This window comes from Macrobrachium rosenbergii, chromosome 27 (genome assembly GCF_040412425.1).
Source record: "Macrobrachium rosenbergii isolate ZJJX-2024 chromosome 27, ASM4041242v1, whole genome shotgun sequence".
NCBI classification, from domain to species: Eukaryota; Metazoa; Arthropoda; class Malacostraca; order Decapoda; family Palaemonidae; genus Macrobrachium; species Macrobrachium rosenbergii.
This window is the reverse complement of record NC_089767.1, coordinates 37,927-61,297: the sequence shown is the minus strand read 5'-3', so window position 1 is coordinate 61,297 and position 23,371 is coordinate 37,927. Positions and strand designations below refer to the sequence as shown.

The following is a 23,371-nucleotide window of genomic DNA, read 5'->3' as shown; positions in this document are numbered from 1 at the left end:
CTTTTAGGGCAGATTTTGGCGTAATCTAGATCAAATTAACGCACGTACTCACGAATATACATAACACTTCGGAGATCACCTGACTGGCAATATTGCTGAGGAATCAAACTATTTGTTGAACACAAAGATTTTACCTCGAGTCTCTCGACCTACTTCCATCTGACTCCATAAATTCTTTCATCACATCTTAAAGCATTGAAGCTATGAAATGCATATATGTGTCCTTTAAAATTGTAGCAGCCATCTTTTTCTGAAATAGAGCTCGGCCACCACATAAGAGCGTCTCGCTCTCCTTAACGGCAAACTAAAACAAAAGCATATGTATAAAACATAACAGAATAGGACTATGCTCAATTAGCAATGTCTACTGCACTGCAGCTTTTAAGGACTGCTCTCATGACGCACTTCCAAAGTCACTGGGGTTGAGTTCTTAGAGCCTTTACATGTAATCTTACAGACACGAATAAGCTTTACTACCCCACAACAAGAATTATCAGTAAAATAGCTATTAAGACAATTAAAATTGTCGGCATAATATATTCCTGATACTGGAACATCACTGAATAGTCAATGTCTTCCAACGGTGGAACCGTCATTGGCACCTTGGTTGTAGGTACCGCCACTACCAAATGCTCGTTATGCGTATGACGCATAATTATCTTCTCGAACTGTTGAATACAGCACGGCTAAGTACGAGAAAGTCCGTAGACATGATTCTGCAGGATGAATCGAGCTGCTCGGACCCTCGATGAACGAATGTCGTCGACTTGTTGCTCTGGCACATCATTGTAACTGCATACTCCTTGTAAAACACAGCAGGAAGAGTACTGGTGGACTCAATGTGGTAATCTCGCAGGAACTGTCTAAAGTCACATTCTGTCGGAGTCTGTCTATGAACTAATGATAATTCACAACCACCCACAGACACAACTCGCAACTGGAAAATACTACTGTCACACACACACTTCTCTCTAACCAAAGCACAACTCGTCTTATAATCAACTCCCGAACCTTGACATTGATCTCCCAAAATGAACATGGTCTCTACTCTATCCCATGTCACTACTGAGTCTCCCAAAAACACTCGAAAAAGGTCTAACAACAAAAAGGTTTCATGTTACTGAACCAAACAAAACTACTAATGCAAAAGTCAAACACTCACAATGTGAACTAATTCCAAGTGTGTATCTCAGAATAATCACAGTCAACTCACTACTAATCACAATAACTCTACGGAACTCACTCACAAAAAAAAAAAATTCTATCCAAACACTAAAAGGTATCATATCTCGTAAAAGACATGAAAGTTCTACTTCGGTTAGCAAATATTTCGCAACACCTGACCAACTCTCAACAAAATAGCAATTGACGTAATGGCAATCGCTCCCACGATCTCAACAACTATAACTACTCACAATACAGCTCCCTTTATTTTAAAAAAAAGAAACTGAAAAAAATATCCAAATACTCAAATACGATCTCCCAACTCGAAAAAAAAGATCAGACTTGTTCGGTCCGATATACTAAGTACCTCCCCCAAAAAAATCCTAAACAACACACACATTGCGTCAGATGATGAAATACATCACAACACAACAACACACCAACACACGGGTCAAATCTCGTATGAAATTAGCCCATGTCTCAATTCCCAAAATCATTCGAAAACAAATGATTAAGAACCTCAACATCTAAAATGAACAAGAGACAAAAAAAAATAAAAAAATATCATATATATACAAATATCAACCCACTTATCCCTCTAACTATATACAAACGTTCCATTACGTGACTATATACAAATGTTCCATTACATCCCAACTTTCTTCAACTTCGAAATATGGGTCAATTTCGTCACTCCAGTGTTTACATCTTTAACTACAAATCTATTCCCTCTTTTGATCTCTACAATCTCAAAAGGTCCGTGGAACTTCGGACTTAACTTATAATTCAGATCATTCCGAACATTCACTTTAACAAACACTCTATCACCCATCGAAAAACTACTCCCCTCGATTTTGCGTTACTTTTTCTCTACCATTGCACGCGAACTAAGTTCAAGTTCTTTACTGATACGTGCAAATCTTTCTCTCGCTGTATTTATCAATGAAGTGACCGTAACATCACCCTGAACTCGCTCTGGTAACAAATCAAAAGGTCCTTTCAACTTGTATCCATACAAAGCTTCTGCTGAGATATCTTAATTGTGTCATTCATCATAGTATTGATACTATATCGCACTTCATCCAAAGATCTGTCCCAATGTGTATCGGAACCTCCCACCGTCATGCTAAAGCTTCGATTACTTTCCGATTCGCCCTCTCACACAACCCATTTGCTTCAGGTCTATACGGGATTATAGATACTTTCTTTATCCCCAACAAATTAGCAAGACCGTCTAAAGTCTTATTAATAAACTCCCTACCATTGTCTGTGATCAGACATTCAGGAACACCATATCGACAAATTATCCCTTAAAGAACGCTATAGCAACTTCCTCAGCTGATTTGTATTTCAGTGGGAAAATCTCGACAAAGCGAGTCAACTCATCAACAACTACTAATAAATGTCTATAACCATAAGCGGACTCTGAGAAGTTACCCAGAATATCCATATGCACTCTCTGAAACGGCCTATGTGGTATGGGATATGAACCCAAACGACACGACACTGTCGTCGCTGGCTTATTCGCATTGCAAATAGCACACTTCTTCACAAAGGCTTCTACTGCGGAAAACATATTTTTCCAAAAGAACTTTGACCTGACGTTTTCATACGTCTTGTCTACCCCCAAATGAGGAGAACCAAATTTACAATGTACAATGTCTAGAACTTGTGGTACTAGACTCTCTGGCACGATGATTTGTGTAATCTCACCCATGCTTCGAGTACTTCGCAAGTTATACTTAACTTTTCTCACCAATAAATTATTCTCCAACTCTAGACCAGAAAAAGGCAACTTATACCCTTTCTTCGGTGAAACTCCCTTAAGAAATGCCTTAGCATCTGACAACAATTTATCTTCATCTTGCTTTTGTTCCAGCAAGCCTATGTCCCAAGTGACATTTTCACCCGTAATATAACACACTGCGTTACTCTCACTATCACGAATAACAATCTCTCCCGAGACTGCCGACTCACTATTTCTCCCGAAGTATGCACTGTAGGAACGTGTATGTCCTCTACATGCGATCTCTCAGAACTACTAATATCAGAGACATTAGACACCAAATATTTACTCTCTTCACCCACACAGGATTCGGTGTGTATTTCCTCATCCTCGACCGGAAAATATCTGCTCAATGCATCTGCAACTACATTATGCTTACCTTCAATGTATTTGAGGTTTGCATCAAAATCTCTCAATGTTAGGAACCAACGTGCTCTCTTGGGCGACAAATTTGGCTTATTAAAAGCTCTAACAACGGTTGATGATCTGTAAAATCTCAACTTTATTTCCCAACAACAACATCTTAAAATGAACAAGGCTAGAGACGACTGCGAAAGCCTCCTTGTCCACAACTGACATCAGCCTTTCGTTACTACCACGCGTTTTGAACTTTCTGCTATAAAAGCAATTGGGTGTAATTTCCCTTCAAATTTCTGCATCAAACACGCACCTATACCTTCCTGACTCGCGTCAGTCACTAAGGTGAACGGTTGACTAAAATCTGGAAACTTCAAAACTGGTGGGTTCACCAAAGCGTTCTTAAGCTTCTCAAAAGCTAATTGTTGACTATCACCCCAAACAAACTTAACGTCTTCTCGTAACAAATCTGTCAAAGGAGACGCTATTGTAGAAAAATTCCGCACAAAACGGCGAAAGAAACCCGACATACCTAGGAACGAACGAATCTGTTTCCTGGTTTTGGGAACTGGAAAATTCACAATGGCTTTAACTTTCTCATCATTCACTCTAACTCCCTCTTTAGAGATAACATGTCCTAAATAGACAATTTTTCTTCAGAAACTCACATTTGGCCAATTTGACCTTTAACCCAGCGAACCGTAATCGCTTGAGGACTTCTTTTAACACCTTTAGATGTTCTTCAATTGTATCTGTGCATATGAGAATATCATCCATGTACACAAACACCGACTTTCCTAACAAACCATGAAGTACTGTGTTAACCAGTCTAGTAAATGTTATTGGGGACCCTTGTAATCCAAAAGGCATCCTATTAAACTCGTAATGTCCCTTTGGTACCGAAAATGCTGTATATTTACGGCTACTCTCACAAAGGGGAACCTGTAAAACCCTTGCATCAGATCTATAGATGAATATATATTCTTGCCACCGATCTCAACAAACAAATCAGGCAAACAAGCTACCGGATATCTATCTGGGCATGTTTTTTCATTCAATTTACGAAAATCTACACAAACTCTGATACTACCGTCTTTCTTAGGAACTGCAAGCAAAGGAAAATTAAACGGAGAATTGGACGGTCTAATAATGCCTTCCGACTCCCACTTCTGAACTTCTTTTTCTACTTCTTCTCTGATCTTAAAAGGAATTCGATATGCTGGAATATATATGGGATTTGTACCCTTTTCTAGGCGGATTGAATGTTCTAAAACATCTGTAACTCCTAATTTATCTCCCTTCAAAGCAATAATATCTAAATATTCTTTCAACACTTTCTCTACTTTATCTGAATACTCAGGATAATCAACTTTAGCCAGGTGTTCATGTAGAACCTGACTTCGGAACTGTTGCTCCTCGTTAGGAAACATATTCCCGTCTCCACAAAAACTCACTAATTTATGCTCTTCATTAAACTCTTCAAAATCAATTACATAAGTACCCTTGTGATATTTTTTCACTGAGTCTTGATAGCTAACTAATTCTACTGAAGTCACGCCTGCGACTGAAATTTCATTCACTGACACCGTACTCACAACGTCTTTGAATTTCTCGGTTCCCTCAACAACGCACACTTGAGAAGGAAACTTTTCTCTTTCAGCGACACTTTAACTAATGTAGGAACTCGCGGTTGCAATTCAACATCTTCCAACAAAAATCCTTTGAAAGATCTCTGCGGAATATCTTCACTCTCTAATGAATGTGTTACACATGTCTCAGACTGTGTCTTAAGTTTCTCACAAGTTTTTTCCTGTGTATATATGGAACAAAACAACCCGACTCACCTATTGTAATCCCCTGAACTCCCGTAAGAATGTTGATGTTATGTCGCATACAAGAAGGGTGTCCTAGCAAAACCATTTCACCTAAGGCTAATCCTTCTATGACCAAAAATGGTTCTACTATTGTCTTTCCACCGATACAAAGCGTAAGAAATGACGAACCTAAAATATTCAGTTTCCTCGCTTGTACATCACACACTGTCTCACTAGAAGGGACTAATTTGCACTCTGGAAACCTCGAGTGAAAAAGGTCAGCATTTACTAAGTTAACTGAGCTACCAGAATCAATGAAAATATGAATTTCATTGCCATTAGAGAATCCACGTACAATCGGCCTAGGTTCTAGTGACTCTGCGACCTGATTAGTCATTATCCTGTGTCCGTTTTCGAACTTATCTTGTGAAAATTCTGCTGTTCCTTTGTGTATCTAGAACTTGCATCATGTGGAATTCTCCTGTCATATCTAGAAAAACCTCCCCGGGACTTCCCTGAATAATCTCTACTCTTCGTGGCTGGGCAAAATCTCCATCCATGATCTGAAGATTTGCAAACTGAACAATATCTCACTCTGCAATTTGATTTACTATGGCCTATTTTATCACAATTGAAACAACGTATCGTTGTGACTGATCTCTCTGGAATTTTCTTCGATTCTACTCGTGCACATGTCTTCGCTGTTGCATCATTTCCCGAATGCGAGCGACTATCATTATTCTGTGGTTTGGAAACCGCAGCTGACATCTTTGCACCTCCCCTGTACAAAACTACTGTCCAGTGTCGGGCATTTTGCTAGATTTTTGTTAATCTGTGCAAACAAAAAGGATTCGTCTGTATCCTGATCAATTCTCTTATCAAAACTATCTACAATTACATCTGGGACTGACGTTAAAAGGCAAGCAAAGTGTAACAATCTTTCAAAATTATCTAAAGAGATATTATTTCCAGTTACCCATGGAGAACCTGTTATAGATTTCTTTAACTCAACTACTGCATCAAATAAATTCGCACTGTATGTGACTAGTGAATCATTGCCCTTCTTTATTTTGAGAAACTCTCGCAAATTCCGAACTGCGCATTCACGTTGAACTCCGCCATAAGTAGCTCGTAGAAATTTCTGCAGTTCATTCCAAGTTTTACACCTTCTGAACCCGAAACTGCGTGCTCGTTTCCCAATATCTCCTTTATCTAAATCCAGAAATGATTTAGCCTCTGTTAAAGCTTCAGCGCCATTCGTAATTTTCTTGGAATTCAGATAATTGTTCACTGACTCAATGAAAGTTTCTATATTTTGGTTTGGCTTTCCATCAACTAACCCTTTAAAATTTGTAATTCCCCACAAATGTTCGTCACTTTATGCACCACAATTGATTGGGATGTGCTTGCTGCATCGTCCGGCATTTTGTGAGTAATCACACGCCCTGAGCGTAACAACATAAAAAGAGAAACCAAAAAGAACACTAGAGAAAGGCACAAGTTACCCCCTCTAAAAGAAGAATAGAAAACGGCGTTCTGCGCAACTTACGAGAATGGGGTACTTACCAATTTTGAAACAGAAAACGAAGTACCTATCTCTCAACTTGCTAACCTGTGACGTCACCCATTCGAGGCTCAGCAAAAAGGACACCCAGCGCGATTATTGTTGAATAATCACTTTGCGTAATCAACTCACAATCGCCACTATTCACACTTATTTGGGTATTTTGTTAACCCCAAAATTGCTCTAGAGATCATCCAGATCTATTTCACAACTCCCCACTCCCAGTACTCGAATAGAAACGGAAAAAAAGAGGAAAGGTTCCCCGCATTTCACACGTAATCACGACCTACTCAGTCATTCAACACTGACCCGTCGCCTTAGCTCTTAGGTGAAGTCGCCTATGCCTTGGGCATCAACGTTACCAATTAGTCTATTAGCAATCTCCCTCTTTCGCCATCATTAAAGACATTAAAATCATGCTGCCACCATTTAAAATCAAAAGACACCCGCTGCCGCCATTTCATTCAGACACGGCTGCCACCATTAAATTCTGACACCGCTGCCAACCATTAAATTCTGTAACGAGGACAGAATTAACACCTTTTTGAAGGTGTACGTAACGTGCTCCAACGATCTTTATTCATGAAACGGAGGCGTATGAACGTTCGCTCACGACAACTATTTACATCTATTTTTCCTCTTTCCTCTCTCTCTCTCTCTCTCTCTCTCTCTCTCTCACCGTGTATCACCTCTCTCTCTCTCTCATCGTTTTCCGAAGTTCACCCACCCGAATCTCACTCATTCTCACCAAATCAATTAAATGGACCATTTAAAGAAACGCAATAGTTTCTACAAAAATAGGTTTATTATTCAAATAACCCAACAAGAAATGAACAAAACAAAGCAAAGATTAAAATGCATAATAAATGAATTATCGAGTTAGATAACTAAACTCTGAACTGTAAAACACTTCTGATTAAAAGTCTCACTATGGCTAATAGCCTGAAAATATCCAAACTCACACATACTCCCCAAATCAATAATTGGTCATGTCAAAAAACAGTCTACCACATGTTATTCAAAACAGTCCACACTGTCCACCGACATCTGTCCACAGACATCTGTCGGAAGAATTAAACATGATAGAAAACTCCAAAAACATATGAAATGCAAAACACAATAATGGAAAGTGTAAAATGCATAGCCAAGATATGGCAAACGTAACATGACAAAACAATAATACAAAAAAGAGGTATGAATATTCATATTAAATCTCCCACACCAGTTCAAAAGTTCATAATGATTAGAAAATCATGGTAAAAATCACAAGTTCAATTTCCTCCCATAAAAACAGAGATTTCAAACTCTACCTTATCTGTCGTTTTAAAGCCTGGATCCTCTCCAAAGCTACGTCTAGACAACTGCAGTTCTATCACGTTAATGAACGATCAAACTCACTTTTAGGGCAGATTTTGGCGTAATCTAGATCAAATTAACGCACGTACTCACGAATATACATAACACTTGGAGATCACCTGACTGGCAATATTGCTGAGGAATCAAACTATTTGTTGAACACAAAGATTTTACCTCGAGTCTCTCGACCTACTTCCATCTGACTCCATAAATTCTTTCATCACATCTTAAAGCATTGAAGCTATGAAATGCATATATGTGTCCTTTAAAATTGTATAGCCATCTTTTCTGAAATATATATATATATATATATATATATATATATATATATATATATATATATATATATATATATATATATATATATATATATATATATATATATATATATATATATATATATATATATATATATATATATATATATATATATATTATATATATATATATATATATATATATATATATATATATATATATATATATATATATATATATATATATATATATTATATATATATATATATATATATATATATATATATATATATATATATATATATATATATATATATATATATATATATATATATATATATATATATATATATATATATATATATATATATATATATATATTATATATATATATATATATATGTGTGTGTGTATAATATGTATAATATTATATGCTTTATACTGACATTCAATATTAATTGAAGAAGTTTTTCATCCAATATTTTACGTTGAAAATAATCACATCAAGGTCTAGAGAATACAAGGTCTTCTCACGGCTGACCCAAAATTGGGATCTAATGCGCATTTAGAGGTTGTGACGTCACGCGGTCTACTCACGGCCCTTGGTGATCTCTGACTGATCAGCCCGTTTACAAACAACAGTGCAAGCCTTGCTTCCACATATTTGATGTTGATATTGTCCGTAATAGCGGCCTTATATTTTTCTCTTTCTTGCTGCAATTGAGACAGTTTAGGCGACATGAGCCAAATCTTGTGCAGTAAACGGGTACTTTGAAAATAGGAAAAAATAATAATCTAATTCTTCATAGATTTCCTATGGACGACAAGTGTAGTGTCGCAAAAAGATGGAGTTATGATAAAGGCACAGACGCTTTATATGAACCTAGATCAAAAGTGCAATGTGTAAAGGTCAGACCTTAGAAACAGCTTATTCATTATAATTTCGACACCGATATAACTAAAATTCTCCTATTTGAGTTCATCACCAAGATAGCGAGAGCTGGATTTCCTATAGTTGATATGGTTAATGACTTGGGGCAACAAATATAAGGTTATGGAATTCAATAGGCAATGGCGTAACTAATCCAACATTGTTAATCCTGCGGATCATTGCAGGGAAATATTTGTATTTGCCGATGCTCCTCACTTGATAAAACTCATCAGAAATACTTCACTTTCTTATACCATGAATCTGGGTTATCGGACTGTAGGACTGCTCACATTGAGTCAGGGAACTAATTAAGAAAAGTAAGAGTGATCTAATGACAACTCATAAACTATTTGAAAAGCATTTAAGTGTTACAGGTATGGAGGGTATGACAGTGAAATTAGCGTTACAGTTACTCTGCCACTCACAAAAATCTCAAACACTTCGGAGAAAAAGGTCTGATTGTGGATAGTCACTGGGAGAGTGCAAGCCAGTTCATTTGCCTTGTTGATGAGTGGTTTGATTTATTCAGTTCTGGAGCGCCTTTCGATAGAAAGTCTTCACGGAATGCTTACGGGCTAATTTTAGAAACCAAAACAAAACGTCGCAAGAGATGATACGCGTATCCAGGACAGTGAAAAGTCTGGGAGGAAAAGGACTTTACCCTTTCCAGAAAGGCCCTGTGATATCTTGCAAATCTCTAACGAACTTGCTAGGGATGTAAATGCAGCATTTTATAGAAACCATTTGTGTATATAATCATTAATAAGCCCTGTTTTTTCAACTTGGTGATTAGAGTTAAATTGTATTGTAGATATTTTGTCCGTTTTACATGTAAACATTGTTCAGTCTGTTTTGGATTGTTACTGCTGTAATTTGTTTGTTAATTGTTGTTGAGTAGTTCTTGAAAAGATTGTTTATCCTGGTAGTTATCAGTGTTGGAATTACACTGTAACAGTTATAAGTTTCTGGAAATAGGATCAAGGTTTTTTTGATGACTGACAGAGTATGTAAGGTGTCAAAGAAACGAGCAGGTAAAAGTTACTGCTACTTTATTACAGATCCAGGCAGTTTATATAGTGGCCGACTGACGCCGGCCCGCGAGAGACAATGGAATTGACTGTGACCTGAGGTCGAAACAATAAACAATAATATGCAGTGAACGAGTACAAATTACAATACAAAACATACAGAACTACAATATGGATACAGTCTTGATGCCTGTGAATGAAGAAACATGTGATACACAATGTGTGACATTTGTATAAATACGCATAAAGTAAAAATGATTAAAAATGCGTGACCTGGCACGTTTTAGGCGTGACTAATTGAGCTAGAAGAAAATGGGAAGTCACCAAAGAGAACATGCTCAGCGGAGACTTAATTAATGGCGCCGCCGAAACACTACCCTGGCGCCGATGTGGTGACTTTACAAATACTCCCCCCCCAAGACGAGGGACGCGTCTGACTAATCCCTGTATCTGCTGGGACGCTGAAGGGTGCCGCGGCTCCTTGAAGATAACGGAGGGGCCTCCCGCCTGTGAGGCTGCTGGTTGGGCGGTCCCTTCCGGCAAGGCCGCGCCTGCGGGGGTGAGGGCGTGCTGGAGTGCGGTTGGGCGGAAGGGGTGCTGCGTCGCTGTCGGGACTCTCCGACAGAAAGGCGGGCTTTAACCGGTCTATTGAAACCCAGTCGTCCTTGCCAGGGAGTGCCAGCTGGAACGCCTTGCTGTTTCGTTCCAGCACACGGAAGGGTCCCCTGTAGGGCTTAGTTAGTGGTGGACGGACGGCGTCGACTCTGACGAAGACGGGTGGCGGATGACAGCTGTGGCGGCATGAAGGTGGTTGCTTTGTCGATGTATGAGCGCCTGCAAGGGGCGAACTTGCCGCCACGTCACGGAGCCTCTGCAGTGATGGGGAGTGGCGTTCATCCGTCACGAGCTCTCCCGGCACCACGAGGGGTTCCCCATAGGTTTGTTCAGCTGCGGATGGGGTGCCGCCGGCTTTGGGGCGGTTCTCAACCCGAGGAGGACCCACGGCAGCTGATGTTTCCAGTCCTCGGCGGTGCAGCAGGCCATGAGGGATGACTTTAGGGACCTGTGGAACCGTTCAACCAGGCCGATTGGCCGCTGGGTTGTACGCTGTGGTGGTGTGGTGCGTGGTTCCCAGCAGTTGAGCCAGGGCAGACCACAACTCGGAGAGGAAAGCGGGGCCCTGTCGGTTGTGATGTGGTCCGGGACGCCGGCGGCTAACCCAACTGGAGAGCAGGGGCCTCAGCGCACGCCGCTGGCGGTGGCTTCTTGCATGGGTGTGGCGTGGCCACCTCGTCGAACGGTCTACCACCGCCAGGAGGTATCTGGATCCGCCTGATGGGGAAGGGGCCCACGACGCCGATGTGGATGTGGCCGAAGCGGCGCCCTGGCTGGTGGAGCACTTGGAGGGCCTCGATTCGTGCGGGGCGGGCGCTGGTGTGATGGGAGGCAGGTAAACCTCCGAGTCTGGCGGGTCCGCACTTTAACTGCATGAAGGAGGGATATCCGCCCATGCTCGCCTTTGACCCCTTACTGGAGTGGGGTTTGGCCGGTGCGCGCGAGTACGCACTTTCGAGAGTCGTGCGCGCAGTGGTTCGGAGGATATCCTGGCGTCCATGACGCTCCTTTGACCCCTTCCTGGTGGGGTACGAACGAGAGTCAGCACGCTCAAACGCTGGTTACAGCGCCATGTTTAGGCCGCTAAGAGCGTTTTGGAGAAATCCTGGAGCCAAGACTAAGTTGCTGTGTCAGTAATGGCTAATGGCCCGGATACTCCGGGGTCACCACTGTAAGGTGTCAAAGAAACGAGCAGGTAAAAGTTACTGCTACTTTATTACAGATCCAGGCAGTTTTACAAATCCGACTGACGAACAGGCCCGCGAGAGACAATGGAATTGTGACCTGAGGTCGAAACAATAAACAATAATATGCAGTGAACGAGTACAAATTACAATATAAAACATACAGAACTACAATATGGATACAGTCTTGATGCCTGAATGTGAATGAAGAAACATGTGATACAATGTGTGACATTGAAGACGCATAAAGTAAAAATGATTAAAATGCGTGACCTGGCACGTTTTAGGCGTGACTAATTGAGCTTGAAGAAAATGGGAAGTCACCAAAGAAAACATGCTCAGCGGAGATAAACACTACCCTGGCGTCTTGATGTGGTGCTTACAAGTAGAAGAAGTCTTCAAAGTGTAAAGAACATTGAACGTTTCACTTGTATTGATGTAGCTTAGAGTAACACAGATGTAAGTTTATTTCTTTACTGAAATTTGTATATATTCTATTTCATGTTTGTGGTGTTTTGTAGTTAAATCAAACTATTATCAATTCTTTGTTTATTATGGGATTTCTTTTAACAATTTTAGTAAGTTTGTATTTTGTTGTTTTCAGTTTCTTGAACCTCGTCGCCCTGCACTACTAGCAAAGTACTCATCATTGGTTCTCTGGTCTTGGAGTACTGACCAACTATAAGCTTTTACAGTTATGGTCAACTTAAGTTGTAGTGCTTAGTGTTAAGTGATTTAAAGCTTTAAGTTGGTTTAAAGTGTCTTGTGATATCAACTTGAACTTTATATCAAATTTTTTATAAAGTGTGACGTGAGTAACAGTATTTGTGTCTTTTCTACATCTCATCGCTGTGGCTTTGAAGAAAACGGCAGCTACATTAGTTCAAGAAAATCTCGTGATTGAAAATGCAGGAATCTAGCAAAGCTGCTGTGTCTATAGTCAGTGAAGATTGTCTCAAAGTGATACAAGAGCAAATGAAAACTTTGAAAAATGTCCAGGTAAATCTGAGCAATAGTTCCGCATAACTTTCGGAAGTTAAAACTTAAGAAATCGCTCAAAAACGCTTTTTTTTTTGTTGCTGTATCAATAAAACTGTGGGGAAACCCTTTTAACCATCCAGCAATCTTGGGGGACCACATGTGGGAACTGGGGGTTTTGGGTGGGGGAGACAGATTGGGAAAATCAGTAAAATTAGTAAAATATCAGTTGAAAACGTAAATGAAATGCCGTGGAGGAACGCTTTCGCAGCTTATCAGCATTTTTAAAGATTCTTGGCAAGCTCGTATGATTCTGTCCATAACTGACAAAACACTTGCTACAGGCTAACACTTCCGACGAGGAATCCGGTTGAGTTACACGAGAAGGGCCAGCTTCATCCATCATCCATGTTACCTAATGGACTTTGCAATGCAGACTGAGCACCGGAAAAAAAAGATGACTAACCTTTCTGGAAAATTATATTCTTCCGCGACGAGAAACAAAAGAAAATCAAAAGCGTTTAGTACAGACCCTCTGATTGGCTATAGTGACGTAATGACTCGCGTAATTGGTTACTTTGTCAAAAAAGACAGGTGATTGGTTTTCACAGTCTTTCAGAACTACATTCTTAGGAGGACTTTTGTATGTTATGCGTTCAGTTTACAAACAGCAGCACACCGACAACATCATTTTTGGACTTTGTTTTTGACCGAATCATTTGAAATTTGAATCGCTTATTTTATTACTTAGAATTGTCTCCCCAACCTGAAATAAGAAGTGAACGATTCTTCAGTATATTTACAAACAACGCAGGAATCTATTTTCCCTTAAACTAGTGCGGAACTGTTTATCAGATTTACCAATGTCCAAACTGCTGCTCTGTCTGCTGTGACCAAAAGGAGAAATGAGATCTTTAGACTAATGGATAATTGTGATAATCTCCATCTGGTGAAGTCTGAAATGATTATTTTGTGCAAATTACGTGATAAATATGATGAATGTTTTCAGCAATATGAGAAGTTTTAACAGATTCCAGTGAACGAAACACAGTAAATAAGAGGCATTCAGAAAATACAGTATGTATTGATCGTTTCATTACAGAAATGAATAACTGGGTCAAGGAAAGTGAATTACAATTGACTGCAGACCTTGATAGAAAAAGTCTTTGTTCCTCATCCACTAGCAGGACCAAGTCCAGCAGAACTAGTGTAAAATCTGCTCGCCTCAAAGAGAAAGCTAGACTGGCAGAATTGATGGCTCAACATGCTATGAGAGAAAAAGCAAAAGTGATGGAAGAGCAAGAACTCAGACTTAAGCAGGAGAGGGAAGAGCAAGAATTTATACTTAGAAAAAAGAAAGAGCAATTGGAATTAGAAACAAAAATTGCAATGTCTCAAGCAAGAGAAAGAGTTTATGCTGAAGCTGACAATATCTCGGATATCGTGCCGAAAGATACTCCTTCCCAGTTGAATCCAAATGTAGACCCGTTCCAACCACAACCTTCGGATATAACAGCAGATACTCCTCAGTTGAAAGCGAACGTTCCCTGTAGTTCTAGCCAGTGTCGGTTCCCTGAGCCAAATCTTGATATGCAACTACAGTCCCAACAAGAGATGCTCCTGAAGACACAGCAACACATGACTGCAGCAATGTTGCTTCCAAGCATAGAAGTACCAAAATTTAAAGGTGACCCTATTGAGTTTGCCAATTTCATGATGGCATTTGATGCCAGAATTGCCCCAAATGCTTCAGGTGATGCTGACAAACTGTACTACTTGGATCAGCAACTTGAAGGGGAAGCCAAAGACTTGATAGGTGGATGCTTGTATATGAGTTCTTCAGAAGGATATACTACAGCTAGGAGTTTGCTCAGTCAAGAGTATGGCGATCCTACAAGGTGTCGATGGCATATATTAAGAAACTTATTTCTTGGTCTGCACTGAAACACGAAGATCCTCATGGCTTGTATACATTTGCTTTATTCCTTATTAAGTGCAGACATGCCATGACCAACTTGTCACACATGGAAGTACTAAATCATCTTCCTAACCTTCAAGCAGTTGTTAAAAAACTTCTGACATTCCTTCAGGACAAGTGGTGTAGCCTGGCTGGACATTTGAGGGAAGAAAAGGGAGGAGTTGATTTTGCAGATTTGGTTGAATTTGTTTATAAAAGGCAAAGGCAGCAAACGACCCAGCATTCAGCAAGTTTGCTCTTCAAAATAATTATTCAAAGCCTGAAAACAACTCTGGTAGCTTCAAATTCAGATCTTGTCAACAAAAGAGCAAAAGTTCAAGCTTTGCTACCCAAGCAGAACTGAATCCAGAAAATAGAAAGACATCAATAGTGTCTGAGAAAGAGAAATCATGTCCAATGTGCAAGAAAAACCATGATCTTGACAATTGCTGGAATTTTGCTAAGAAGACCTCTGAAGAAAAATAGATTTCCTTAAGGAGAGAAGGTTGTGTTTTGGATGCTTTGGTCTCAACCATACCTCTAAAGGATGTATGAAAAGGAAGCAATGTAAGACATGCTCTAAGAGGCATCCCACATCACTGCATATCGACGGATTCAAGCTACATAAAGAGAATGATAGCTCATCTAGCAAAGAAGCAAGTGAAATTATTGTTAGCACATGTACTACCAATCATGTTAGTGAAGTAAATACAATATTACAGGCTATTCTCCCAGTAAAAGTATATCAGAAAGGAAACAAAGTAGTTTTGGACACTTATGCCTTTTTTGATAATGGCAGCACTGGCACTGGTTGTTTCATCACAGTGAGTTTACGAGAGCAGATAGGTGCATCTGGAACAGAGACATGTTTAAAGCTCCAAACCATGCATGGCGTAAACATTGTGAATACTTTGGCGGTTAATAATTTGTGTGTTACAGATATGGAAGGAAACAACACTATTGATCTGCCAAAAACCTTTATCTTAAAGGTAGCCGGTCTGAGGAATATAGCTGATCTAATTCCTGATTATACAGCAGATCTGGAGATTGGTTTGTTGATTGGCAGTAATTGCCCTAAAGCACTGCAATCATTAGAGGTGCTTCCAGCCAAGGGTCAAGATTCCTTTGCAGTTCTTTACCACCATGGATGGACTGTTAGTGGCCCTCTACATTTTAAACACTCTTCAGAGAAGAACAATATTTCATGTCACCATGTCTTTCTTCAGGAAGTTGTAAGGGTAGAGGAGTGTTTTCATCCTGCAGCTGTGGTCCATATGTTTGAAAGAGACTTTAGTGAGAAAGATGCTGGTAGAGTTCCTGATGAGAAGGGTCTGTCACAAGAAGATCAACGGTTCCTCAAAGAAGTGGCAGAAAACATTCAGTTTACCAATGGACACTACCAGCTTTCCCTACCATTTAGAACCAATAAAGTTAACTTGGTAAACAATAGAGAACAGGCAGTGAAACGAGCAAAATGGCAAAGAAGAAAAAATGAAACTAAATCCAAAGTACCATGAAGATTATGTGGAATTTGTTGAGAAATTGGTGTCTAAAGGATATGCTTATAAGGTTCGGAGGATCAGTCGTATGATGAACAGCCTGCATGGTATCTACCTCATCACGGTGTCTACCATCCAAAAAGCCAAATAAGATTACAGTAGTCTTTGACTGTAGTGCTAAATACCAGGGTAGTTCCCTTAATGACAAGTTGATGCAAGGTCCTGATATGACTAATTCCCTGATTGGAGTGCTCATCAGATTTCGTCTAGAAAGGGTGGCCTTGATGGGTGACATAGAATCTATGTTTTACCAAGTTCAGGTACCAAAGGTTCAACATAAATACCTAAGATTCTTATGGTGGCCTGGTGGTGAAATTGAAAGCGAACTTACAGAGTATCGAATGGGTGTTCACATCTTTGGAGCAGTATCATCACCTAGCATCGCCAATTATGCTTTGAGGGCAGCAGCTGACCATGCAAGAGATAAGTATGGTCCAGATGTAGAACGCACCATTAAGACTAATTTTTATGCGGATGACTATTTAAAGTCTGTACCTTCAGAAGAGCAGGCATTAAGACTTGTGAAAGACGTTACAGCAGCATTGAAGGAAAGAGGCTTTCGGCTGACAAAGTTTGTGAGTAACAGCAAGCTGGTGTTGAAATCAATCCCACAAGAGGACCGTTCAAAAGATCTTCAAACGTGATCTTGACTATGATGAACTTCATGTAGAAAGAGCTCTTGGTCTTCAGTGGAATATTGAAAATGACTACTTTACTTTCTCCGCAAGCTTGGACCCAAAACCACTTACAAGGAGAGGTATTTTGTCAACAGTATGTTCCCTCTATGATCCTCTTGGTTTTGTGGCTCCTTTTCTTTTGCCAGCTAAGAGAATTCTTTGCGAAGTTTGTCAGGATAGCAGCATTGGATGGGATGATGTTATTCCCAAAAAATACCTGAAGCCCTGGAGAAGGTGGCTTGATGATTTACCAATCCTGGGTAACTTAAAGATTCCAAGATGTGTCAAACCAAAGGAATTTGGTACAGTGACTTCCACACAGCTGCACATGTTTTCAGATGCTAGTAATGAAGGCTATGGTGCTGCAGCATACATAAGACTTTCCGATAACAGTGGGAGGATTTCTACTGCTCTGCTGATGGGAAAGTCTAGAGTGTGTCCTGTAAAGGCAACAACCATACCCCTGACTGGAATTGACTGCTGCAGTGGTGTCCATAAATCTAGCACCACACATTTTGAAAGAGCTGCAGATTACAGTGGACCAGACATTCTATCACACAGATTCTACAACAGTTCTTCACTATATTTTTAGTGATAGAAAGAGGTTTCTTATATTTGTTGCAAATACAGTGAAAGTAATTAAGGATTTCTCTGAAAATACACAGTGGAGATATGTTCAGAGTAAAGAGAATCCTGCTGATATTGCATCAAGAGGTTTCACAAGTCAGCAAATTCTGAACAGTAACATTTGGTTTGATGGCCCATATTTTCTTAGAGGACCAGAGGAGCTGTGGAAAAATGATATGCCCCAAGGTGTAGTTGAATTGGAAGGATCTACAAGTTTTTGCAGTGCATCCAGAAGATGAGGAGGAAATGCTGTTGATAAGTTTCTTAAGTATTATTCTTCATGGCATCGGTTGAGGATGGCTGTTGCTGTGTATCACCGTCTCTTTTTCATACTGAAATCTAAGAGACAAGCTAGACTTAATGGTTCAATTACAGCAGAAGAATTAGATGCTGCTGGAAAAGCAGTCATCAGATATATCCAGAAGAAAACTTTTAGTAAGGAAGTGACACTCTTACAAAAGAGTGAAGGGTCAAGGGCCGAGGACTTTGTAGTAGCAGTAGCATTTATAAACTAGATCCCTTCATTGATCCTAAAGACAGGCTTCTTCGCGTTAATGGACGGCTCTCCAAAGCAGAAATTTCAGCTGGCGAGAAACATCCAATGATATTACCTAGAAAGAGTCATATTACCACTTTGATTATTCGTTACACACATGAAAAATTAGCTCACGCTGGACGCAACCATGTGATGGCAAAACTTAGAGAACTTTACTGGATTATCCGTACCAATGCAAGTGTCCGCCAGGTTCTACAAAGATGTGTCATTTGCAGAAAAATGAGAAACCCTGTTCTAAACCAGAAGATGGCTGATTTACCATTGAAAGAGTAATTCCAGCTGCTCCATTCACACACACAGGTGTTGACTTCTTTGGGCCACAGGAAGTCAAAGAAGGAAGGCAAATCAGGAAGAGGTATGGTGTATTATTTACTTGCTTGTCTACAAGAGCAATTCATATAGAGACAGCCAATTCCTTAGACACATCGTCCTTCATAAATGCTTTAAGAAGGTTTGTTGCTAGAAGAGGAAATGTAAAGAAGATCTGGTGTGACAATGGGACAAACTTTCATGGAGCTGAGAAGGAGTTGAGGAAGTCACTGCAAGAGATGAATGATGATCAGGTCAGAGCTTTCCTCTCAAAAGAAAGCATCAGCTGGACCTTCAATCCCCCTACAGCTAGTCATATGGGAGGTGTGTGGGAACGTCAGATTAGAACTGTGAGAAAGGTCTTGACTCCTCTCTTTAAAGAACATGCTGGACAACTGGATGATGAGAGTAACCGCACTCTTCTCACAGAAGTTGAGGCTATAGTGAATGACCGTCCTTTGACCACAGTCAGTGACAGCCCAGATGACTTACAACCACTCAGTCCAGCACAGCTTCTCACACAGAAATCAAGTGTTGTGATGCCACCACCTGGAATTTTTCAGAAAGGAGATATGTATCTGAGACAGAGGTATGATATGTTCAATTCTTGGCTAACTTATTCTGGACTAGATGGCGAAGAGAATATTTATCAACATTACAAGAGAGACAGAAGTGGAACAAGGAAAAGCGGCACCTTCAAGTTGGTGATATTGTCCTTGTAAAAGATGATAATCAGTTAAGGAGTAACTGGATGATGGGTCGTGTTATCAGCACTGGAAAGGACAGAACCGGTTTTGTACGAAGTGTAGTTTTAAAGACAAACATCAGAGCTCCATCGACCCATTCAAAAGCTTGTTCTTCTCCTTGCAGTAGAGGAACAATGATTATAATAGTTATTTTTATTAGGATCAAAGGATTTGAGAGTATATTACATTTATTATAGATGTTATTTATATCACCTGCATTTATAGATATGATTGATTTTGATAAACAAATAATTTGTTTATAGGGCCGAGAATGTAAATGCAGCATTTTATAGAAACCATTTGTGTATATGATCATTAATAAGCTCTGTTTTTTCAACTTGGTGATTAGGGTTAAATTGTATTGTAGATATTTTGTCCGTTTTACATGTAAACATTGTTCAGTCTGTTTTGGATTGTTACTGCTGTAATTTGTTTGTTAATTGCTGTTGAGTAGTTCTTGAAAAGATTGTTTATCCTGGTAGTTATCAGTGTTGGAATTACACTGTAACAGTTATAAGTTTCTGGAAATAGGATCAAGGTTTTTGATGACTGACAGAGTAGAAGAAGTCTTCAAAGTGTAAAGAACATTTCTTTGGAAATTCGTTTCGCTTGTATTGGATGTAGCTTAGAGTAACACAGATGTAAGTTTATTTCTTTACTGAAATTTGTATATATTCTATTTCATGTTTGTGGTGTTTTGTAGTTAAATCAAACTATTATCAATTCTTTGTTTATTATGGAATTTTTTTTTAACAATTTTAGTAAGTTTGTATTTTGTTGTTTTCAGTTTCTTGAACCTCGTCGCCCTGCACTACTAGCAAAGTACTCATCATTGGTTCTCTGGTCTTGGAGTACTGACCAACTATAAGCTTTTACAGTTATGGTCAACTTAAGTTGTAGTGCTTAGTGTTAAGTGATTTAAAGCTTTAAGTTGGTTTAAAGTGTCTTGTGATATCAACTTGAACTTTATATCAAATTTTTAATAAAGTGTGACGTGAGTAACAGTATCTGTGTCTTTTCTACATCTCATCCCTGTGGCTTTGAAGAAAACGGCAGCTACAAGGGATGTTAGGTGAAATTTTGCAATATCATACATCTTGACTCATAGGCTGAATCGAGATGGACTGGAACACTTTTTTGGCTGTATACGGCAAATGGGTGCATGCCATCAGCACCCATCACCTGTTGAATTTAAACACCGAGTTAGAGCCCATCTCCTGGGAAAAGAGAGAACTCTACGAGGGGCAAAATACAATGTTGAAAATTGTATTAGCGATAATATGACCGAGGTCTCATTTTCCAACTTGTTAGCTAAAGAAAGCACTTCTTACGAGGCTGAAGAAACATCTCTTCAGAAAGCGTTAAGCTTATCGGCAATATTGTTTCGTTTGCCAATGGAGGAATTGCAGGATGACAATGAAGACAAAACTGTTGAAGAAGAAACGTTAGAAGATGCCACTGAAGAAGGAGGCATGCAATATGTGGGTGGTTTCGTAGCCCGTAAGTTTCCCCGAGTATGACTTTCTAGGAAGTAAAGAACCGAGGGAGATGGCACAAGGATCGGCACTATAAGTAGAACAAATGAGAAGCTACTGCAATGAAACCTCGACCCGAATTTTTGGAGCATTTAAAATCGATGGAAAAGATATTTATTTGCTATCATTGCAAACATAACGAAAAAGTTGGTCACATAATTGTTAACCTTATGTATACATGTACTCGTATATGTGCATTTGAGTGTGAGTTGTATATTATAGTGAAAAATGTTTTTTCGTTTTTAAATTCCAGTTGTAATTATTTGGATGAATATACGTATAGAAATGAATATGGGCAACACGTGTTTTATTTTCCTAAAAGAATGAATCATAAAATTTAATATTAAAAAGAGTCAATAAGGAAACAGGAGAAAAGTTTTCCCATTTGTACAGAGCTTGGGCAGAGGAGAAAGCAAGTAGACCGCGTGACGTCACGTTTCTTAACTCTCATCTCCTTACCTACCCCCGTTAATCCTGCGCGTGAGAAGACCTTGTATTCTCTAGACCTTGAATCACATGATCAGTAATGTAATCTTTTAATTGAGAGAGAGAGAGAGAGAGAGAGAATCACTACTGTCAGCTAACCAAACAAGAACAGAGTATTCAGTATAGGCATAATTGATTTTCAGGAAGCGGCCTATATAAATCATTTACCCCCTCTGAGATCGATCGTGGGGTCCCATGCTGGTGAGGGTAGGTTGATAACTACTGGACCAGCGGTATTCAAATTGTTTAGTTTCGTAATGAGAGAAGTTGAAAAGCCGTTAAATATATATATAGTAATTACCATATAATAATGTTTGTAATGTATAATATAAAAATAATGATCTTTATGCTATTTAGTCCATGTGTATAAATATATAAAATCGTTTTACGTTAATTAGTCTTTCTGCTAATAACAAGGCTAAAGTGTATAATAGGCATTTAAACAGTTAACTACTAACGGAGGGCTGACGGAGAATTTGGGGGGTGGGGCGTAGGCCAGAGTTATCGCCCTCCCTTCCAGGCTAGTTTTGTTTCGTGTGTGGGTTTACCCCTGAAAGGATGCTGGCTTGGTCCTCTATTTAGTGTCAGGATAATTTCGGAAACAGGACACAGACGTAGGTCCGATTTAGCGGTTTGTTTATTCTTTCCAGTGGGTCCTGATGCTTTCCAAACGTCAGTGTTTGTTTCAGTGACATCCGAAGGCTGTGATTGTGTTCTGTGTTGTCTGCCAAGTGATTGAAAATTTAGTGGTTTTTAATTTGGCGTCATCTACGACGTTCCTTAGGACCTGGAAGAAGGTAAGGGTTCCATTCCATACATTCCAGCGTCTGTATTTTCCAGACTTTAACAAAACGTCTTTTTTAGAACGATAAATTTTTATAGGACTTGGTATTAGTATCGTGGTCGTAGCCTAAGCTTAAACCTTTCTTAGGCCAGACTAGGACTTTGTTTTATTTACATCCAAGTCCTGTAGTTTTCCAGATATTAGGAGGACTGAATTGAAAAACGTGACTGAACATATCGCCATTTTAAACTCTAATTTGAATTTAACACTATCTTTGGAGCTAAATTTGTTTGAATTACGACGTTAAATGCTCGTAGGTACTTTTGGAAGTGTTTACCCGTTGGTTCATAGCCTAGGAGAATACTAATTATTAGGCTAAACCGGTTCGTTGTTTTATTGATATGAAGTCGTATAGTTTCTCAGGAGTGGTTAGAAAGGTCTAAAGTGAAAGACGTGAATCGCCATGTTAAACGCAAACAAATTTGAGATTGTTTTTGTAGCTTAACACCTCAGAAGCGTCTGCGTTACGAATTAGTTCCTCGCCTTGGCGTTATATGTTGGTGCTTAAGAATTTCCCCTAACTCTCTCCCTCTATTTTAACTTCATACAAAAGACTAAATACCGAAATTTGATATGTAAACTCTTGAATATGTCTGATATTAAGTCTCATCATTGTAATCTAACCTAAACATTATTTTTGTAGCTCAAACCCGTTTCATTCCATCTGTCCTCTCAACAAAGGAGGGTTTAGGTGGATGTGGCCCTCGATTTGCAGAAATCAGTGTTTCCGATATCGTTGGTTGACTATGATTAGATGCAAAATATTTATTCAGTAATACATTTGAATGCTTATATATAGAAAGAACACTCACACCTTCGTTCTTAGTGAGATCATAAAAATGCCGATTTAAATCGATAATATATCGGTGCAAGCATACGAATAAGGGGCTCGTAACAAATGGTCAACTCGTGTCAAACGTAAACGAACGATGAAATAGGGACTTTTTTTTATATCTCATTGTGGGCAGATAAAAAGACATCCGGCTATGCGAGTATGAATGAAAGGTATTTCAATAATTTCTTGCATGTAAATTGTGTGT

General features: G+C 39.3%; 2 protein-coding genes across 2 annotated transcripts; both read left to right on the top strand.

Moving 5' to 3' along the window:
- The first annotated feature begins 16,595 nt into the window (after positions 1-16,595).
- On the top strand, positions 16,596-18,094 carry LOC136853219 (uncharacterized). Its single transcript, XM_067128593.1, has 3 exons — positions 16,596-17,130; positions 17,375-17,620; positions 17,859-18,094. Exons 1-3 carry the CDS (start codon positions 16,596-16,598, stop codon positions 18,092-18,094), a joined length of 1,017 nt encoding a protein of 338 aa, XP_066984694.1.
- Positions 18,095-18,151: 57 nt separating this feature from the next.
- On the top strand, positions 18,152-19,442 carry LOC136853218 (uncharacterized). The gene is made up of 2 exons (XM_067128592.1): positions 18,152-18,290; positions 18,712-19,442. The coding sequence occupies exons 1-2, from the start codon at positions 18,152-18,154 to the stop codon at positions 19,440-19,442; spliced, it is 870 nt and encodes a 289-aa protein (XP_066984693.1).
- The last annotated feature ends 3,929 nt before the right edge of the window (positions 19,443-23,371 follow it).

Excerpts from the sequence above, each read along its gene's own strand:
- LOC136853218 (XM_067128592.1), top strand. The coding sequence starts at position 18,152 with ATGGCTGTTGCTGTGTATCACCGTCTCTTTTTCATACTGAAATCTAAG. Across the intron at positions 18,291-18,711 it reads TATCCAGAAGAAAACTTTTA|GTGTTGACTTCTTTGGGCCA; the intron begins GTAAGGAAGTGA and ends TCACACACACAG.
- LOC136853219 (XM_067128593.1), top strand. The coding sequence starts at position 16,596 with ATGGTATCTACCTCATCACGGTGTCTACCATCCAAAAAGCCAAATAAG. Across the intron at positions 17,131-17,374 it reads TCGGCTGACAAAGTTTGTGA|CTAAGAGAATTCTTTGCGAA; the intron begins GTAACAGCAAGC and ends TTCTTTTGCCAG. Across the intron at positions 17,621-17,858 it reads CATAAGACTTTCCGATAACA|TGAAAGTAATTAAGGATTTC; the intron begins GTGGGAGGATTT and ends TTGCAAATACAG.